Source organism: Chelon labrosus (assembly GCF_963514085.1).
Source record: "Chelon labrosus genome assembly, chromosome: 7".
Lineage (NCBI taxonomy): Eukaryota > Metazoa > Chordata > Actinopteri > Mugiliformes > Mugilidae > Chelon > Chelon labrosus.
This window is the reverse complement of record NC_140343.1, coordinates 9,948,912-9,970,735: the sequence shown is the minus strand read 5'-3', so window position 1 is coordinate 9,970,735 and position 21,824 is coordinate 9,948,912. Positions and strand designations below refer to the sequence as shown.

At 40.9% G+C, this 21,824-nt stretch overlaps 1 protein-coding gene across 1 annotated transcript; it reads right to left on the bottom strand.

Moving 5' to 3' along the window:
- Positions 1–17,312: 17,312 nt before the first annotated feature.
- ncbp2 (nuclear cap binding protein subunit 2) lies at positions 17,313–21,560 on the bottom strand. The gene is made up of 5 exons (XM_084547700.1): positions 21,219–21,560; positions 20,348–20,434; positions 20,012–20,106; positions 19,700–19,838; positions 17,313–17,836 (listed from the first exon to the last, which is right to left on the bottom strand). The coding sequence occupies exons 1-5, from the start codon at positions 21,462–21,464 to the stop codon at positions 17,741–17,743; spliced, it is 663 nt and encodes a 220-aa protein (XP_084403826.1). The 5' UTR covers positions 21,465–21,560; the 3' UTR covers positions 17,313–17,740.
- Between the last annotated feature and the right edge of the window lie 264 nt (positions 21,561–21,824).

Sequence of the window (21,824 nt, the reverse complement as noted above, 5' to 3'; positions counted from 1 at the left end):
AACACCAGGTCCAAAAGTTTCCCAGCAGAACATTGTATTGTCACAAGATGGTCAATGTTATTCACTTCTCCAGTGGGTTTAATGTTGTGGCTGATCAGTGAACTGGAGCCAATTCGGACTAAATTGACCCGATTGAGAGGAGCGGCATAAACGTTAATTAATCCTTTCACTAAGAATATAACCAATTATCATACTAATGACCACGTGGACACTTGAGTCAGTCGTTTCTCTCTAGTTGGACTAAATCCATTCTTTCCAAGCATGTTTGTTCCATGTTGGCTCACCGTCAGGTTTTGTGACGAGCAACACGGACGTAGCAAAAATAGCTAGCTATAAAAATTAGATGAACAAAGCCAGAATAGATCAGAGTAGCACCATTGCAAATGTGGGTCAACCATTGTCATCTTCTTCTATTGAACAAATTCAGGGTTGTGAAAAAAAAACAAGTTTCATTCTGCTGTGTTTCAGCCAGATTCGAAGCTCCACAGTGGGCAGAATCACATATTTTGGGGACATTACAATATTTTCTTAGCATCAGTGTAAACAGATGGAACCCAGAATCAGAATAATTTCAACACCACTCACACCAGAGTTTACAGTTTTTATCTTGAAAACCATTTGTGATTAGCCAACAAGTGCAATTTGGACTTTTTCTGTATACAGCTAAACCCAAGCTTTCTCTGACTTTAACCAATTACTGCCAGTACTCACTGGTAATCATAATAAAACGGATTGATAATAATGTTGCAATCGCTATGAGCAAATACTGGACTGCAAGTTTGAATATTTTGGTGGAAGACTAATCAGACATGTTGTTAATGAACATTGCACCGGTGGCTTCTGTATTTGGATACTTACCAGATTCATTAACTGACAACATTTCCTCATTATTTTGATAGAAAACACTGTCCAATATGCGGCTTGTTTCCTTCAAAACATATTTGCTCTTGCAAATTAGCAGAATATAAATGTGATTTCTAGGTGCACACGATGCACCACACACAGAGTAATGACTTGATTGGATTATTTCATACTGGCTTATCTGAGACAAGAATAATAATAAAAAAAGGTGCCTTAGTGTAAGTCTACAACACCCGAGCAAGTTGTTGGGCTTCAGATGGACATTTTACAAAAAGGGGCACTTATAAATCCCCACAAGCACATCTTGAATTACTGAGAATTATTCAGAAAGCAGGAACTTATAGAGTCCACTGCTTCTTTTTATGTAGTGCCAGGAAGTTTGTACAGCATGCATATGTTATGTACCATGTCTGGAACTCTACTGAACTTTCAAGTATTAGGATCTGTGCACCCTTATAGCTGCTCCACTGCAGCACTCACTGACAGATCAAGGAGAGTCCAGCACGCAGGCTTGAAGCACTGGATGTTCTCCGAGGTAAGTGCAAGAACCCGAAGCAAGCTTGTCATGAGTGAGTGAGCCAGTAACGTCATCTATTGATCACATTATTGTAGATAAGATGCCTGTGACCAGCAAGTTGAACAACTGAAAAAGAAATCTCAGCTGATGTATCTGTGTGTGTGTCTTTCAAACACTAAAACTTTAAAACAGAGATTCAAAGCTAGTTTGGTCATTAAAAGTATTGTTTCCTTCCTTTCTGCCTTTCTCTTTCTCTTTTACTTTAACTACCAGCGTTGGTCCCTCTAGGATTTTGCTTTTTCCTTCCTTACAAAACACTTAAGGGGTGGAAAAAAAATTCTTCTGAAAATGCAAAGTGAACCTCCCTCTCTAGGACATTGTGCCAACGATGGGAACATAATGTTGCCATCACCGACGTCTCCTCCTGCGAAAGGAAAATTGAAAATTGGATTGATGCTATTTGCTGTCTTGATTATTTGTTGCCATATCTGAGAGATCGGATGAAATGGCCTTACGATCGCGCAGAATGTGAAACCATTTTTCCACTGGAGGTGTGAGAAAAGTAATTTCTCGCTGATTGTAAAAATGCATTGTTTCCTCTCAGCTGGTTGACTTGTTCGCTCTCAGACATGTCTTTTGAATATTACCATGAAAATAACACCCTTTCAGCTTTGAACGCAAACGTGTTTTACCGCCGTTCTACCTATTGTCACCTCTCGGCTTTGTCGTAATGAACGTGTTCTGCATAAATTTGATTTTTAAATGCGCTTTCCATTAAAACAGAGGAAACTCCGAGAAGACCTGCGATGAAAGAAATAAAAACTAGTGCAATTAAAATTAAAGGCAGCGAACCTAAAACTTTCAGTCCTGTTTTAAAAGAGTCAATTGTCTGCATGCTTGGCTTGTTTGCTTCTCTCCCTGCAGGCTGAGTGCAGAGCGTACTCCTGGGGACAGGAGGAAGCAGGCTGCAGCTTGATCTAAAGGTGCAGAGACAGTAAGTAATGCTGGGCTCATATCAAATCTGTCTGTGTAAATGAACTCGTTTGTACAGGTTTCTGTCCTGCAGATTGGCGTTTGAGTTATGCTAAAACTCTCGGAAGCAGAGCTGCTCTAGAGGGAGAGTCAAACCTCAGCGAAGGCAAAGAAGAGAAGGCTTCCTGGATTAGTATTGAGCTCCAGTGATAACTCAAGAAGTGCAACAGTTAATATTATGAAACTCAGTGCTGCTACCGACTGAGCAAGACCATTTTCTATTACTGCTGTCGAACGTTAAATGAATCCCTGTTTAACAAGGCCGTGCAGTCTGTTGCCCATTTGTTGGGCAGATTAATTTATCTCATTGAACAAAGAGAGTGAATCAAGATGCCGACGATTCGTCAGATGTCAAAGCAGAAATTTGCTCGGCTTTTTCAAAGAGGTCAGAGATCAGGACGGAGACGGAGTGATAGTCAGGAAGCTGGCAAGGAATAGAAAACAAACTGAATGAAAAGAAGAAATAAATTAAGACAAGCTTGAGAAATGAAAAGACACTCAAAGAACCTTCAGAGACGGTAAAGGCGCTAGCTGTCTTCCTTTCAAGACAACGTATAGACGTTTAGACCTGCTCTTACCATGCTCTCAGACATACCAGAATTACATCAAAGAACTCCCGGCAATCAAGGCCGACTGTGGCGTCACCACATGTCCCTTGTGTTTGGAAGAAAAAGTTCAAACCACTAAGACTAGAGTCAACATCCAGGAGGCACACACTGTATGCACTGTGCCAGCGTGAGAGGCAAGTGGCATCTGTGTGAGAGACACAGAAAACGGCTGACTGTTGGCTTATCGTGTCACAGTCTTAAAACTGTCTGGTGAGCAGCAAACACTTGATGCAGCCTGATGAAAGAAATTTAAGCGCTCACTAGGTTTTGCTCTTTTTTGGGTCTCCACCACCTCCTGGTGCACTACCTAAAAACTTTTCCACAACGTTCAATAAATATTCGGCCGACTGGGGCCTTTCCGTCTGGCCTCTGTCTCCCTGTGTCTGCATGGGTTCTCTCCGGGTACTCTGGCTTCATCCCGCCGTCCAAATACATGCTCGTTAGGTTAACTGGTGATTCCAAATTGTCCGTAGGTGTGAGTGTGAATGGTTGTCTGTCTCTCTGTGTTAGCCCTGCGGTAGACTGGTGACCTGTCCAGGGTGTACCTCACCCAATGACAGCTGGGATAGCCTCCAGCCCCCCCATGACCCTTCAGAAGACAAGTAGTTACAGAAGATGAATGAATGAATGAACGAATATCTGCAGCTCCCAAAATGAGAGCAGCAAGAGTGAGGCAAAACAATCACACTGCTACTAATTATGCTACTATGTGACCCTTTTATCGGTGTAAATAGATATTTAATCCATTGTTGATGTACAGTTCTGAACACTGCAGCTGCTTATCTCCAACTTAATACTCTATGTGTCTTGTGCTTTTATATATATATAATGCTCCTCTGTATTTATCTCAATATGTATATCAAGGGGGAAGAATTAAGTTGCTGGGTCAGATAGCATCGACTGCTGGAATTCATTCCCTTTCTTACCTGCTGTTAGCCCTAGTTAGCATATAATGCAAATGAGTCTCAGTGGAATCTGTGAAAATAATTGCCTCATTTATCCAGACATCCGCTTCACTTTGATATTGAAATCTTTTTCGCCCATTAATATGTAAACAGATGCATGCTCACATAGTTAGCCTCGCTCATGCTGCCTCACCCACCCACACATACACACACAAACACACACAGACAAAGATTTCCTGCACCACAACACGTCTTCCTCTCTTTTGTTTGTCATGAATGAATACAGTCAAAGCTAGCATTGGATTTCAGACCACTAATGTCAGCTCCCCTCTGGGCATCAAGCTCTTCATTTGTATATTTACTCCTATTATAACTTCTTTTTTATTATTTCTACCCAATATAATTAAACAAAAATGGATGAAATAGATAAATAATAATAGCTTGCATAGGCGTGCAAATAATGAAATCCAATGAGCAAACAGTGGACTGAAAGTAATAAATGAACAGCTGTAGTTTGCTAAAAATGTTGGATATATAGTTGAAATGTTAAAAACAACTAAAAGTAAATAATGCAAAGTGCAAACAAATAGTTGAAGTGCCTAAAAGGGATGATAAATAGTACAACTATAGCTACATAAAATGGATAAATGGCTGGAATTGTCGCAGAAATGCATGAATAAATGTTTAAAATAAACAATTGTACATGTGAGGTTTATGTCTTGGGGCAAATGGGTGACAAACAGAAAGTGTAGATAGTGTGATAGTGTAAATAGTAGTTGGCTACCTGTCGGTGAGTGTGACTGTAGGCATTTTGTCCTCATGCCTCTGAGTATAGTCCAATCAACATAAAGCCATGTTCCGTGGAGAACTGCGGGCCAATGCCTGAATCTTGTGGGTGATTTCATTCTAGTTGCAAATTGCCCAGGCCGTTCTTGTAGCCATTCACACTTAGTCAAACAGGTTTTCTAGGAGGCTTGAGCAGCCAGTTAGCTAGCGATCAAATGCATTGGATCGGGCACCTCTGAAAGAAACCGCCACGCTTTTCACAGAGATGGACCTACAGTCAGGAACATGTCTGATGTCAATAACAGAGATCATTTTGCTGCTTTGCAAGAGAGCTCAGTGCAATTTGTGATTGCTCTTGAAGTATCATAAATGCAGCGGTTGAGCATTTAGTGTTGTGATACGCTGCACATTACCAACCCTAGTGCCGCTGCACTTGAATGAAAAACATACATGACGAACTGAAGCCGATGATCCATCCAAACGTCTTGGACATTACTGTGGTAGCAGGTCCACAGTGATCTCCAACAGATGGGCTAGTTTTGCTGATCTCTCTTGCAAAGTGATCTCTGTTATTGACATCAGGCATGTTCCTGACTGTAGGTACCTCTCTGTGAAAAGCGTGGCGGTTTTTCAGTGCATTTGATCGCTAGCTAACTGGCTGCTCAAGCCTCCTGGAAAACCTATTTGACTAAGTGTGGCTATAAGAACGGCCTGGGCAGTTTGTAACTAGAATAAAATCACCCAAAAGATTCAGGCATTGGCCAGCTGTACTCCATGGAACATGGGTTTATATTGACTGGTCTGTACTCATTGCTGATCCAAACACGTGGATGGATGTAGCTGTATGTAAATGCTGTTGCTCAAAATTTGTAGCTTGAGGAGAAGTCTTTGTGTTCAATTGTTCAGTTCAACGTGACGATGTCTATTTCTGTTTCCTGCGCTGATACATTCGGGGCAGGAGTCATCGTTGTAATAATAAACACAGAGTTATTGGAAAAATAATGAATAGTTGGTGGAAACAGTAACCTACGTATTTGCAGTGAATAAATGCAACGGCACAGAAAAGTACAGTGTATTTACATAAAATACTTGTAATTGTCTAAAACTAATGAATAAATGGCGCTCGCTAAAAGTATGACTCACGGAAACATTTAATTAAAAGTATGAATAAGTGGTTGGAGTTGGCTGGATGGGTCAGAGAATCAACTTCATTCACGGCTATTAGCTCTGGTTTTAGCGCCTGTGTAATTTTAGCTGGCTCATTTACATTTCACATATTTTGATATGGAATTAGACAGAGTGGAATATTTATGAACGCAGAACATTTAACTCGGGGAGCCTCAACAGTGACGTTGGCGGCCGATTCACCGTCTGAATATTGATAGAAAACGGAGGTTATTTCCCCTCAGTGTCCTTTATGGTCGAGTTCAGCTGATATGAGATGATGAAATTTCATATCGGAGCTTATAATGGTGACTGCGCCTGTCAACATAATTGGACTGCCTCGGGGGCAAACAGAGAGAGTGTGTAGCTGTGCCGGACTGCTCCCAGCTGTAATTGTATGTAACTTCTTCTGGGAAAGAGTGTTTCTGTGTGTGTGTGTGTGCTCAGCAAAGACTCTCCGTATAAATGAAGCTATCTTAATATGAAGATGGCAATCAAATAATCAACACCTTTCAATTTTCTCGGGGTGCTCACACTCCACTCCAGCACATTATTTGGCAGCGTCAGGCGATGAAGGAGTAAAGTTTAGCATACGTTTTAGCCGATCCAGCTACTACTCCTGATATGACGCTTTAATTTGCTGCTAAATGGAATCCTTCGTTTCACTTTGCAGCTGTTCTTCTTAAGCCACTCTGCAGTCGCCTGTCCCCGTTTCTTCCACATATTTATTTTGCAAACCAAATGGGGCAGCCGAGTGATCAACACTCCCTTCCTCTAACTTTTTATCCGCAACATCTGCTGCTGGATGCTTTTGGCAGGTCATTTGGTTGGAAAAACAATTCAGTGGCTCCATCGCTCCTAAAAGAACCACACCATAGCCTTAGTTGAATTATTCATTCATTTTCCAAACCTACTTATTCCTCTTCAGGGTCACATGGAGCCCATCCCATCACGCACCGGGTGGAGAAAAGAGTTACACTGCTGACATGCAGGTACCCGATCCACACCTACGGCTAAGTAGCAGTTGTTTATTACCATTATATTATTGAAGTCCAATAATTCAAGTTTGAGGTGGCGCTGGGCCATAGTATAATATTCTGTGAAGGTTTTGTCGGTGGAGCTGTTTCTCGTCTCTGTCCAGTCACCCTTGTAATGAAAACAAACACAGCCTCAAGGTGTTACTTATGAGACTAGATTTATAAAACAAGGTCAGACAAGAGGAGAGAAAACAACAGTCTGAAAAAGGGGCTATCGGTGTGTTATCAATGTTTCCTCTGGCCCATCCTTGAGATATTCAAATATTACAGGTCTAGAAACAACACCTTTCTTTCTGACAAGCACTGCTCTCTCCTGAAGTCGTAATCAGCTTTCTTTACAATTCATTAAAGCTCATTGTTTTGGATCAGGAGACATGCCTCCCGAGGCTGACTGACAGAAACACTATTGGGTTAATTTGAGGCCTGTCAGCCAGACTCTGTGTGACTGACATCATCATCTCTGTCTAAGGTAATCGCATTCATTGTCTGACAAGAAGCCCGCCCCTTCAAAAAATGTAAAATGTAAGAAAATATAAAATAAAATAATCCCAAAACACAAACAGGAACTACAGCTCTGAGATTGCCTTCTATGTGAAGTGACTGGTGCTGCGTGTCAGCCAAACACTTACATCTCCCCCCTCCAGAGACGGTCAACGCCACTGATATGAGGTTTCAGGAACAGCTTTCCTTCCGTTCATGCTGGTATGAAGTGTTTGTCTTATACTGTATGCAGGTTGCTTCTGACACAGCGTCCATTTAACCAAAGTAAGATGATATCCTACTTTCACTCAGGTTCAAAACATATTCAAATCATTTTTAGGCATTAGAAATTCAAAGGGAAACTGTAATTACAAATAATAATAGAAGTTCATTTCACCTACGTAATTAAAGAGGTTATTTAAAGGAGATTAATCTGCGCGTTGCTGGAAAGCTGTGATTCTGCTCGACAAAGAATGAACACAATGGACAGAAGGATTTGTACGTCTCACGTGTCAGTAATTAGCTGTTGCCATCACGGTGTTTACAAAAAAAAAAGGTTTGTTTAATAGTGCAAACACCGTGAACACTTGGAAAAGATACCTATACCAGACAAATAACAACAAACATCATGTACAGTCTGCTAACAATGGAGTGGTAAGAGTTTAAGACTTATGCTGCAACCGGCCACCAGGGGGCGATCAACAGATTTTGGGAGCTGCCATCTTTAAAAACAGTCTATGCTAGAAACCAATTGCAGATGATTTTGTTTTGCCACGCATCTATCTAGACCTACTACATTAAAAAATATTTAAATCATTTATAATTATGAATACAGTCAGACAACCAACACAGTATTTAGCCAAAAAACATGCAACACAATTACACCGATCAGCCTGACACAGGCACACACACAAAAACGATTTAGAAACAACTCGAAAAAAACATGAAAAACAGCACAAGGTGTTGACCTGGCCTCCAAATTCACTAGATCCCAAACTGATCAAGTATCTGTGGGATGATCCACAGAGGCCCCTCTCCTCAACCCATAGGACCCAAAGGCCCCTACTAACAACATCCTGTTGCCAGACACCACAGGACACCCTCAGAAGGCCCATGTCCATTCTCTGATGAGTCACAACTGTTTTGGAGGCACAAGGGAGACCTACACAATATTAGGAAGGTGGTCATAATGTTATGTTGAGGTTAAAAAACCTCAAACAAGTTCAGTCGCCTTTGTTTTTGTTAAACATATTGAAGGAAATTTTGTTTTGCTTTATGCTTTTTTGAATAGTATACCTAATATAGAGCATAACTTCTCATTTAATTCCCCTAAAAAACGAATTAAATTACCATTTATTTCCCCTACCGCTACTGTAATGCCAATGAGACTGTGTCTGTAGGCTAGCCATGTAGCTAAAGCTAGCAGCTGGCCAAATAAATAAATAGCTTAGCCAAAACCAGCTTATATATCTCAAGTGAGATTCTGAAAATGTACTGTTTTTTGGAAATTCAATTTATATGAAGGTTGCTCTCAGCCCTCAAAGTGAGAGGATAATGTAAGAATTCACCTCAAGTGGCACATTATTTAGGAGGGAGGCTAAGAAAAGACAGCGGGTAATTTAGGTTGACACACAAACATGCCTACACAAGCTGACAGAAATACAGATGCCCAGTCAGACATCTCAAGGTAGGATAAATATAGGTCTCACATCCTGAGCAGATGGCGTCTGACGGGCTTTGACATGAACCAGTGGATGACATTGGCTCGGCAGGCTCCTTGCTCATTTGTCAGCTGCAGCTCGGCCTGGACATCACCGGCTAACCTGAGGGGACAATGAATAGGGCCCCAGCCTGCTGAGAGGTAACATCCCACCGACTGATCAAGTCTTACTGAATCTATCGAATCCACGCTTGAGCTACAGATCGTGGGGGATGTGGGAATGATGAAGAGATTCTATTGTTGGTGGTGAGCTCAGTTTTCTCCAGATGGTGTTTTTGCTTTTAATTTGCTACCTCCTGTGGGCACAAAGATGTCCCACCAGATAATAAATACCTGAGATAAATCCAGATAAAAGGGGCTTTTTCATGGGATTTAGGATAATGAATATATGCTTATTTCACTCCTCAAATTAATTTCCTGTGGAGAAAAGACACTGATCAGGCATAACATTATGACCATCCTAATATTGTGTAGGCCTACCTTGTGCCTCCAAAACAGTTGTGACTCATCAGAGATAGACATGGGCCTTCTGAGGGTGTCCTGTGGTGTCTGGAAATGTTGTTAATGGGGGCATTTGGGTTGTATGGGTTGAGGGGAGGGGCCTCTGTGGATCATCTCATAGATACTTGATCAGTCTGGGATCTAATGAATTTGGAGGCCAGGTCAACACCTTGTGCTGTTCTTCATGTTTTTTTGAGTTGTTCCTACAGTAAACCATTTGTGTGTGTGTGTCTGTGTCAGGCTGCATCCTGCTGGGGATGGTTGCTGCCATCAAGGAGTGTCATTGCTATGGGGTGTAACATCCACACGAATGCCAGGTCCAAAAGTTTCCCAGCAGAACATTGTATTGTCACAAGATGGTCAACGTTATTTATATCTCCTGTCAGTGGTTTTAATGTAGTGGCTGATTGATGTATGATGAGAACTGTGCCTTTAAAATAATCATACAATAAGAGGTTCCTTACAAGACATTCCTTTTTTGGTGTTTGAGCAAATGACCGTTGCCCTCCACTCCATATATAACAGACTTGTCCGCACACTACTAAGATATACATTCTTAACAGTTCACAGCAACATATCTACTAAAATTCATAAATAAATCTCAGTGTATTTAAGTGGACAATCCAATTTAATGACAGACTTGGTAAGATGATGTTACATTCTCTTGATTCTGTAGGAATCAGAGACCAACCCGTATGTGCCTTACATGTTAGCAAGTACGACGTGTGCATGTCGAGAGGAAGCACCAGAAGTACATGTGAAAATTTTATGATTCAGTTGAGCTCAGTCATAAAGTGAAAGGTGGTGAAACGAAATTGGCATACTGCACCGTCCACCCATCCGTCCAAAGAATCCCAATTGAGATGTACTGTAAAATTCAATTTCTGGCAAAATAAAAAAAAAACTAAATAAATAAATAAAATCCCTCTGTGTTCCAGTGATCTCTCTATTCATAAGTGATGGATGGTTTGCAGGTGTTTGCTCAGAAGGTGAGAGACAAGGGTCATGAGCAGTGTTTACCTGCTTTTTGTATCTGGGAGATATCTGTATGCTTTTGGTTTTCAAAAACATTCGGCAGGGCCGCTGGGAGGAAGAAAGCAAATCGATCAGAGCCGGGAAATGGACTGTTGCGAAATTGAAACAGACTGAAAATTTCTTCTGTAATTATAACTGCGTTTAATTAGCCTTAACATGATTACTAAAGGGACCAGGTGCTCTGTGGTTCTGGCAAGAGTAGCTCAAGCGTGACAGTTACACTTGGACGTACATTACACTTGGAGCACCATGTTTAAAGACGCCACATCAAAGAAGAAGTACCGGGGCAGATTTTTTATTTTGATTTATTTATTTTTTTACCTCAAGCTCGACAGCGCAAGAGTGTCGCTAGAAAACCTGGAGGCATCCGAGAGTTCAAATTTCCTTTCAGTAAGTGTTTCACTCAGCTGACATTGATCTTTAGTGAGTGAGCAAGAGGAACACATGTATTTCTGCACTGTTTGAGCACCAAGGATGAGGTGAAGCTCCCCCCAGAAGGCTGCGGGGGTACTGAGAGTGTTGTGGAGCGTGATATTAGGGCCAGCGCTTCCCGCCGAGAGATCTCCGAGCTGTGACGACCCGCGAGCATCACCGGTCCAGCAGATATGACAGACAGGGTCTCTCAGTCGGAACAAGGTGTGGAAAAGGATAGTGAAGAGTTAGAGATGCTGTCCAAACAGACAATCATTTTTTTTTTTTGTGAGAATTACATTCACATGAAAGTGTCCCTGCATTAGGGAACTTGTCAGTCCTTAATTATCACCCGGCATGTTAACACCAGTCAAGGTTTGCTCTGTGGTTGCTGCCGTTTTCTCTTTGGGGAGCAAAGCAACAGACTAACAAATGCCCTGAACCACATTTGTTTTATTTATTATTTCTACTTTGTGTCTTTTGGACATTAACAGAAAGCTTTTGTAAGTAAATCATTAACCATTAAACTCAACTCAGAGTTTAGCAATTTGCCTAAATAAATGGTGACAGGACGAAAGAGCCCTGGTCCAAACCGACGCAGCAGAGGCGGCGATGTCCTGAGTGTTTGCCCCTAGATGAAGTAAAGCTTCAAAAACACATATCCATCAATTTAAACAGTCCAACTCGATATGGTATTTTTGTCAGATCCTAGTCGACTGGTCAATTAATGTCCACCATGATACATGTAATGTAACTGTAATGAAAGACTGTCAAGTCCAAACCATTACGACCATTCACAGATGAAGAAAATAACATTCATTACCTCGTGACAACAGCACATCACTCGACGCAGTGGGTACAAGTGAAATGGGTGTAAAGACTTGAGAAACTACGACAAATCACTGAGGCCAGACAACGGGGTCGGAGCTTTACTGGAACGATGAGGCTCATGGGGTGACTGTCAGTATAAAGTGGTCCAAGAAGGGACAGAGCGTGAACCAACAGGTGAGGTATTGGGAGATGTGCTGGAACCAGTCTGATTTGCAGTGCTCCAGACTTGCACCAAAGATGTCTTGGTGCCAGATACTACAGATCCCTGCCTTAGTGGGTCAGAGCTGTTTTGGTGGCATGCAAAAGACCAAGAGCATATTAAGAAGAATAGTGATAATGTATGCCTCAGGTCTACACTGAGTCAAACATTAGGAATTATATGAAGTATTATGTCAAATCATTGACTAAGATTTGACAAAGCTTAATCTGAGTCACCGTCTCACAGACTGAAATGTACTTATTGTGACTTGTGAACGGATGTTGGTGTGCAACTAATTTTAGAACAGATTATTTGTTGATGTCTTGCTCTTTACTTGACTTTTGACAGTTAAAAAGACTAGCGAAAGAGGTTTACACTGCATTGCTTGGCACTTAGCTTCAGCTTCAGTCTTTTATTAGCTAGCTTTTGTGCTGGTAGACTTGATGCTTGTTAGTGAACAAGATCAGCTTTCTACCATCTACTTTTTTTCAGAAATAAAGAACCAATTGACCCAAACATCATTACTATACTTGTTTGATTGATAGACCTGCTGGGATTATTGCAATAAATTGCATATAAATGTGCAGTGTGAGAACAGAGGCCTTGAAAGACACAGCAACAGCAGCAGGCTACTAAGACCCGCTGCTACAAAGTACCGCTGCGGCAATGTAGTCAGCTTCATTAATTTGAAGGTCGGGACCTATTAAATGAAATAAAGGCATTAAATGAAATAAAATCAATCTTCTCGCAAACCCTCATAAATGTAATTCCTTTCTTTCCCTGGCCTCCTACCCCACCCCTCCGTCTGTGTTGTTTTCTCCACGCAGCACCTGTCCGTTCCAGCAGATACCTTTCTAATCTGAGTCAATCACCTGCTGACAGATGGAGGGACTGATCTATCACACGAACCCGCTGAGAGAAAAAGAGAAAATAAATGTAGCTCAAGAGGAAATGCAACGGGACACTTGACCAGTCGGAGGTCAAACGTTTTTAATTTCCGTAACACAACAAATAAAAGTTGTCCTCCCCGTCTCTAAAGCCGGGTAGATATTTTATACGTCATAATTCTTTTCTCTCTTTTTTTGACATCATACTTTTTTACTGCATCACTGCTTCGCGGTGTATCGGATGACAGATGAAACAGATTTAATGAAACCGCAGATGATGAAACACAATACAACAGCATCTCTGCGGAAGGACAAAGGGCTTTCTGAGGCTCGATGCGGAGCAGCTACCTGTCAGGGCCTTTTCACCGGCTCCTCAGCACGCAGCGCTGCTCTGTCTGAATCAACACCAACCCTAATGCTCACGCTAAGGATGAACGTAAAGCGTCCAGCCAGATAAAGCACCTCCTTTCCCTCGAATGCTTCTCCCGCGACCACAAAATATCAAGCTACCATGTGCTAATTCGGCTTCTTTGTGGACACCCAGCAGCTGCTCAATGTGTTTCCAAACAAGCCATGGAGGAGTGGATTACTTTGCTGTAATGAGATCCTCCACAATACCAGCTAATCTGCCTGTTTAGTCACTGTTGTATTTGAAATGCAGCTGATAAGGAGGAGGTTAATGTTTCTTCTGACACTGCAGAAATGTGACATACGTATTTGGCCATATGTGACCCGAGAATTAAATATGCAATGTCCTAACAGCACATCGGTTTAGGTGCATTTACTTTCATTTCATGTTCATGTTTTTATCTCCCAACCACCAGGAGAAGTCACAGTGAGTCAACGTCATGAGAAAGTATTTTAAAACTGACTTTTTTAGTCAAATATTACAGGATTTTGACCTTTTGAATTGAAATTATGTTAAAACATAAGTCAATACTGGCTCATGATTAAACAAACACTATTTAACCTGAGTACATTTCCAAACTTGTCATCCAATTTAGTTTCCGGTCGTCTCTCTGCAGAATCTCTCACCTGCTTTACATACTCTCGCAAACTTCTTTTCGGTGGCTCACTCCTTCCTGCTAATTTACATTCCCCCAAAAGGCTAATTATGCGTTCAATTTTCTTTTCTAACTGTGGAATTAATTTATTAGTGGACTCTGTTAGAGAGAGTCTAACACAATCATTGTCTCCTTTCTGGGTGAAACAACAGTGAGGATACAAGCAGGTGAGCGTTCGAGAGGTGAATTGTGGCTCAGTACTGGGAATGATAATAAAACGTCATCTTTAAACCGTTTTACGAAAAATGTCTTCTCTAATTTTGTTCAGGAAGTGAATAAATTAATGAATTCAGCCTAATTTTCCTGATGAACTGCTGCACAGACCCAGAAGAACTGATGTAGCAGATATGGTTGTTGTAGTAAATGCAATATAGCATTTTGATCGCACACTCTATGACCAAAGAAAAACTCCAAAGAACTATCTAATTATCCTTAAAATCTTTGGAGAAAGGTGTCAACGTTGGCATGTGATTCAACAAATACCAAATTGCCTCGGCTATCTTTTGATGAGTCTGGATTCTAGGCGTTTGCTTCCAGCCACAAGAGCACAATGAGGTTGCAGATAACAGTTGGGCAACAAGATCTGGCTCACAGTCAGCGTCCAAGTTCATACCGAAGATGTGTTGCAGAAAACCCAACCCAGAAAGCCACACCCGTGGCTGTGTACACTTGGACGTACAGTAGACCTTTGTAACAACTAACATCTTGGCTTATCAGAGCAGGAAAAGGACAGGTGCAATTGCTTGTCCGTGCTGGCTCGGTCTTTGCGTACTGGGACATTTAATGGAGCGGAACCATCGCTGACTGAATTAGTTTCACCTGTGCTTCTCTAGCTTTGACAAGTCAACATGTCCTCTGTGGAAAAGGCTGATTGTCACTGTGGAACAATAACAGATGTTGCCACAACGTTTTAGGGAACACTATTCAGAAAATATCAGTGTGCTATACATTTAAATGTTCAGTCTTCTCTCAAATCTGGATAATATATACACCGATCAGACATAACATTATGACCACCTAGCTAATATTGTGTAGGTCTCCCTTGTGTCTCCAAAACAGTTGTGACTCATCAGAGAATGGACATGGGTCATCTAAGGGTGTCCTGTGGAGTTTGGCAACACAATGGGTCGAGGGGAGGGGCCTCTGTGGATCAGGCTTGTTCCAGTGCATCCCATAGATACTTGATCAGTTTGGGATCTAGTGAATTTGGTCTGGTCAACACCTTGTGTATGGTGTGGGGGTGCCTGGTCTGGCCTAGGTGGGTGGTACATGTGCAAGTAACATCCACACGAATGTCAGGTCCAAAAGTTTCCCAGCAGAACAATGTATTGTCACAAGATGGTCAAGGTTATTCAAGTCTCCCGTCCTAATGTTGTGGCTGATCGGTGTATAATGAATGTATAGCAAAATATGTGGATAGCGGTGAAGTAAGGCTGAGCGTCTTGACATGAGTGAGCTGATGTGTTAGTGTCCTTATCCAAGAAGCAGCCTTCATCCCAAATTAATGACCACCTTATCTCCCACATTAAAGGTTGACATTGAGAGCTGCTGCTCTTCATTGTAACTGTGGATCATTATCTAACCACATCATCTGTAACCAGCCAGTGACAGGCTGTCTTGGTAGTGATTTTTCTTAGTGAGACAAAGACGGGGATTTTGTGGTCTTTCCTTCCATGTTTCCAAACAGCCCTGTCATTAGCATAATGTCTCATTAATTCTGGGCCTGGCCTTGGTGCTGTCTAATACTCACTTGAACCCGTTTGAACTTGACTTTTTGAACCTGACTGATAGCGGCTAACGTTGGAAATGTGCAAGAACCGTATCATGAGGGGCACATTTGAGGCGAATCAATGAGCCTCACCTCTTTGCCGGAGAAGCGTGGAAATGGATAAATCCTCAGGCTCCCGCAAAATACACAGCATTCAGACGCATAGAGCTCTTATGGATCGTGGATAGGTTCTCTATGGTATTGAGGACAGAATTAAATCCTTTTACCACCCTTATAGCAGCTGAGGCCTGACTTTCTTAATCGTGAAGACACAACATTGTGCAGTGAAAGGTCCTGAGCACCTTTTGGTATCCATAGAGCCCATTAATAACACCTCAGACTTGCTAATTTCCATAGATTTCAAAAAAGGATGTTAAGCAACATTATTATTTATTATTTATATTCTGTAACAACTTGTCCTCGAGAGGGTCGCACGTTGCATACAGCTAGTTCCCGTATGCAACGTGTGGTAACATATCCCTTTAAGGTAATTATTGCAACTCAATTAATTTTATTTCAACCATTTATTCATTGTTTTAATTGTTAGAAGTGTTTACTTTTTACAATTTATTTCAACTGTTTCGGTTACTTTAAGCTAGTTCATTCCATTTTCTGTTACTTTTAGCCAATCATTTCAACAGTTAGATGTCTTAGCTAATTATTTCAATGCTTTATTCCTTACTTTTATCTCTGTTTCACCTGCTGTAACTGTTTTTTTTCCCCATCTAATTGGCTCAACTGTTTTTATCCATTACTTTAAGCTAATTATTGAAAGTACTTGTTAGTTTAAGTTCATTTAAACTTTCAGCCTGTTTATTTTAGCTAACTAGCCCATTAGCTAGCTGTGCAAATCACTTAGCTGTAGCTTTTAGTTCAATATTTAGACTTGTCTCTTTAGTTTTAAGGTGGTCATGTCTCACAGTGGTGGAGGCATGCATTTACTAAAACACAATTTCTGATTTTATTCAGTAAAATTATTCTTCACAAAATTTATGCGCTCTGGCGACTGCATAAATGCCACTCGGAGAAGAAGAAGAAGTACCTCTTATTGGGCATAATTGCTCAAGAAGATAAACACCCAGTTAAAAGGCCAGTTGATCAACAAGAACAAAAGGAGAACGACTTGCTGTGGGTGCAAGTACTTGGCTGAATTTCGCCGGCTGACTCTTTCCTCTTCAGATAACTGGCTCCAAAGTCAAGTGGAGGCTTTTTTTTCCCCTCATCACACTGAGAACTTAAGAGTTTGAATGGAAATTGCTCGACTGCTGCTTCACTGTCTTTTCTCTCCCCAGTTATTCCAAAGGAACTCCACTTCCTCTTCTGCCATCTTGTGTTCATTTTCCAAATCTGCTTCTGATCAAGAATATAGTCTATTGCCTGGATGGCAGGAATTAGAAGTGGGGCTATGATCAGAAAAATATAACCAACCCGTAAAGACAAATGCAGGTAATGTTACTGTCCCCTAAACATTTGCAGAGACACTTAGACATTAACCATAATTAATAATGATTTCACGCGTCGAAAAACACTTTATTTAAAAAAAGGTATGCACAATTTGGGACACAATGTTTCATGGAAATCATGGAGGTAACGGCACGTTTTCTTTGCCATTACCTCATTGTTAAGGTTTGAACCCGACACGAAAAACTCATCTTGTCTCTACAATTTCACAGAGCGTTTTCAGTCTGAAGGACAATTGATGGTATTTCTATCACAAAATAGCTTTGGGGTTTTGTGTCTGTGTTACCCTGTAGACTGATCGTAGATACGGCAGAGACAGAGCCTCCCAAAAATAAATAACAGCCGATAGTTCCTGGAGCCCGGTAGTCCGTGTAGGCCTGCTTATGACAGTTTTGTGGTTACAGTTGGACAATGTCTGGTAGTTGTGACGTCGTTGGAGGATTAATCCTGGCAGGGTCTAAGCTGGGGTCAGTCTAAAAACTATTGCGGGCCTCTGTTGGTCGATGCTGAGCCAGCTTACCGTAGCCGCCTCTGGCAGGGTCGTAGTCCTGCCTGTACTCATCTCTCACCTACACAAGGAACGGAAACAAAATGCACACAAACATTAAGAGAAGTGTTCCATTAAGATCTGCAAACTACGTTAGAAACTGACGCATGAAGTTAGTTAACTTACAAACTTCTAATATGTTTAAACCCACACATTCATTTACTGATTACATTTACATTTTAATCCCTTCCGTTAAAAACATATTTTTATACTATATTCTTTAACTTTGGGCAAGCTCACGTTCAAGTAGCACCTTTTCTTTAGAGGGTGCTGCATAAGGAAAGTCTCTACTTTCATTTGTAGAAACCAAACGACGCATGCTGTTTACTGTAAAACTGAACTGAATGACAAAGTGACTCGCTCGTCTTCATTCAGCCTCTGGAGCTGGCTCAGGTGTCATAACAAGTGGTTTAAAGACGCAAAAGCCAGCAGAGGGATTTGCTTGAACATAACTAGTTTGTACAATGTGCCGTGTCCACATCAGAAATCAATTAGAGTCGACAACACAGAAAAGCTGAGAGACCGTGGCAACCACAACAACTTATCAACAATTCTTATGAAGTCCAATAGCGGTTTAAGCAGACCTTTTCACTTTGAATAAATTAAAGTTACATACATTGTTTTACCGATCTGCGTAGATCTCTCAATAAATCTATGGTCTTTTCATAGTTACAACCTGCTGAGTGTTTTTTAAAGCAAACTTCTCCGCCTTCACCGCACACAATGATATTTCCGCTCTGCCAGAGATCATAGTGCACCACGACAAAATTACGTATCTTGCATTTGTTAAGAGCACAATATACATTTTTCTTTTTCCTAATCCATTACTGCATTAATGCCACCTCTCCAAAGGCCACGGTTAATCATGCATAATTTATTTCGTAAGTTGTAAATACCATACCGGTGTATTAAAATGTCGTGCTACAGCGTATTGATTTTTTTTTGAATGTCATTTTAGTGTATGTCGTTTTTCAAATGTCATAGTACGCTGTGTTTTTTATTGTTTTTCAAAAAGCTGCAGTGCAGAAAATCCAAACGTTCTTGAGAAATAATGATAAAGTGGGAAGGCAGGAGACCTCGAACCTCCTGGTAACGCAAGATTCAAATCAAATAAAGGGCTACGGATTAGCACTTGACCAGTTAAATCTGCTACAGTCTTATCATGGACGCCTGCAGGCCATCTGGCTTCTGTTTTAAGAATCGTGTCTTTGATTTGGTCTTATAAGCATACACTGGCATTTTTGGACTCCAGCATTGATTGTTTTCCACTGAACTGTATCTTTGACAGGGCAGAATAAAATACACGCAGGCTGTGAGATATTAAAGACACTATCCAATAAAACAACCAAAAGGAAACTGAATCATCACTTTGATTATGAAGCTGGTCAATAAGACTGTAGCGGCAACAATGCTGGATCGGGTTTTTTATTTCTTTTAGTATTAAAAACAAAACCTGAACAAACAATCTTCATTAGCAGCTACCTACACCGACCCTGAACGCTGCATTAAGTTAATAGCAGGTGACAGACAGGCCAAGTATATTCATTAGCCTAGTTCCATTTCCGATCAGTTGGGAGATGTATTTCTGATGAACAACACAGTTCATTTAAACTCAAGTTTTAAACACACAAGGTCCAGCAGAATTCATCATGTTTATTCTAGGAGAGACTGACTACACCATCTGACTGATGTGTTTTCAAATATATTATACCACCAGAAGTAAAGGATGAACATAAAAGGTGCAAGCTTTTATCAATTAGTCCTATCTATCCAAAATATTGGGACGATTTCACCTCTATTGCTTTTTTTTTTTTAGCCGGTTGCAAAACAATTTAATCTTAATCTGATAATGACTCACTCATAAAACGACTCAAAGCACACTGACCTGTCCTCCAGATTTGCCGCGGCCATACTGTCGTCCCTCTTTAAAGCCGGCGTCCCAGTCTGTTCTGATGATACGGTCGTCCAGCCGCGTGCCGTTAACGAAGCGCATGGCATGTTCGGCATCTGCACGTGTGTAGTATCTAATGCAGATCGGGTTAAGGCCTAAAAAGCACACTTCATGCTATAATGGTGACATACGTCATTCCAGTTACTAACCAGACAGGCAGATGTTGACTCTGTATCAATGTGCATTTGCTGTGCGTGCTGGTGAAGGAACTAACTGTAATATGGTCTATTATCTAATAAAGGATACTCTACAAAGCAGAAGCCGCAGGCAGTCTTCTTGACTTTGTCCAGGCCGATGACGATGCGCTTCACGTCTCCGCTCTTAGAAAACAGCTCATGTACCTGTTCATTGGTCACAAAAAATATGCAGTTACTCCACGGTGTTAACAGACATAAGAAATATAAACAATAAGATATAGGGGAACATCTGTTAAGCATTAGAATAGCATCCTGGAAATTATTATAATAGTCGACCTTAAACACCTGCATTTCAGCGTAAACCACTCGTATCCAGTTTCTTCTTTTCAAAGAATGAAACAACAGTTTGTGTAGAGTTTTTACTTATATACTCAGTATCAGTTACCTGCTCCTCAGTGGTGTAGAAGGACAGGTTCCCCACATACAGAGTGTTGCTTTGTTTCAGCAGCTTCTCCTGTTCATAGCGGTTACCCTGAAAACACAGGCAACATTGAAACTCTAAATGAAAACATAACACACTTTATGCATTTTACAATTAAATTATGGGTGGAGACTCTCAGTATGGTAGGACCGTAAAACAAGACAAGAGCACTATTTCAAAAACTGCCAAAGGTCAAATGAGGTAGTAAAGAAGTAAACACAGAAGCGACTTGTGTGGCAAGTTCAAGCACTGCTTCCAGTTCACAGTTTCTGATTGATGAGTTGAGGGGAAAGTTAAGAGAAACTTATATGACAAATATGAAAAGTACCCAAGTCCAAATGTTCCCATTTATTGTTGTGAAAAAGCCTTAAGCATCCTGGTTAAAGCTTCGACAGGTTTTTAAGATTCACAAATCTTTTATTTTGTTTGTAAAAAACAAAATACTAGACCAGGAAGTGGATCATGGGGACAGATCTCAGAGAAAGACTCTAAAAAGACCCCTATTTCAGACAATGTATAACTATCGTTATTAACTTTAAATGAAATCCCTTCCACTTCAGAAAGCAGCATTGTTGAAAAGGCGACGAACTCGTAACGTAGTATAAGCTGTGCATTATAAAGTTCACATAGTGAGAGAATTTCTTCAATATTGGTGCGAAGTCAACGAAAACACATTGAAATTTCTACAATTTTAAAGTCAAATGTATCCCAAAGCACGAGCTACCGATCTTATTGTTTGCTAACGCGTGCTAGTTGTTGGCTAACAAGATAAACCGTCCCCTTGACGTTAAATTGCTCGCTCTAATAGCGTCCATTGAGATTTTCTGCCACTTACCTTAAAATGCTGGTCTCTATATTGACTAATGTCAATGTAAGAATCACTGTTTAAAGCGTTCAATTTAGCAGACATGATGGAGAAACAGTAGAAAGGCGCTCTACAGATATTCAATCGTGAGCATAGCGGAAAAGCGACGGCGACACTTCCGGTCCATATGTCCGTCCTTTGAATGGGTCCGGGTGGGACCAAGTCATTTCCCGTTAACGTCGAACACAGTTTAAAGGCGCCGCCTGTTGGTACCATAATATGGTGCTGGTTGGAGTGCCTCGGCTATCAGAGAATTCCTTCTCTACACTGCCTCTTAGATGTTCAACCTTGGACCGAAGAGCACCCAAATCAAACTCAAAAGGAATCGAGCACGCCATTCATCTTGAATTTGAATGGTGCTGGTTCAGTTTGATGCACCGTTCATAAAAGATGAAATAAGTTAAAATGGAATGAAATAAGTGACCAGTTTTGATTTATTTGAGCAGGAACCACGATATCCATAACAATAAAGTCCTATTATTTCAATTAATCTAATAAAATATTAAAATGGATTGTTTTAGTTTTTACTTAAACTTGAAAATGCAAATTTAAAATTCTTTAGCTATACAGTTTAAA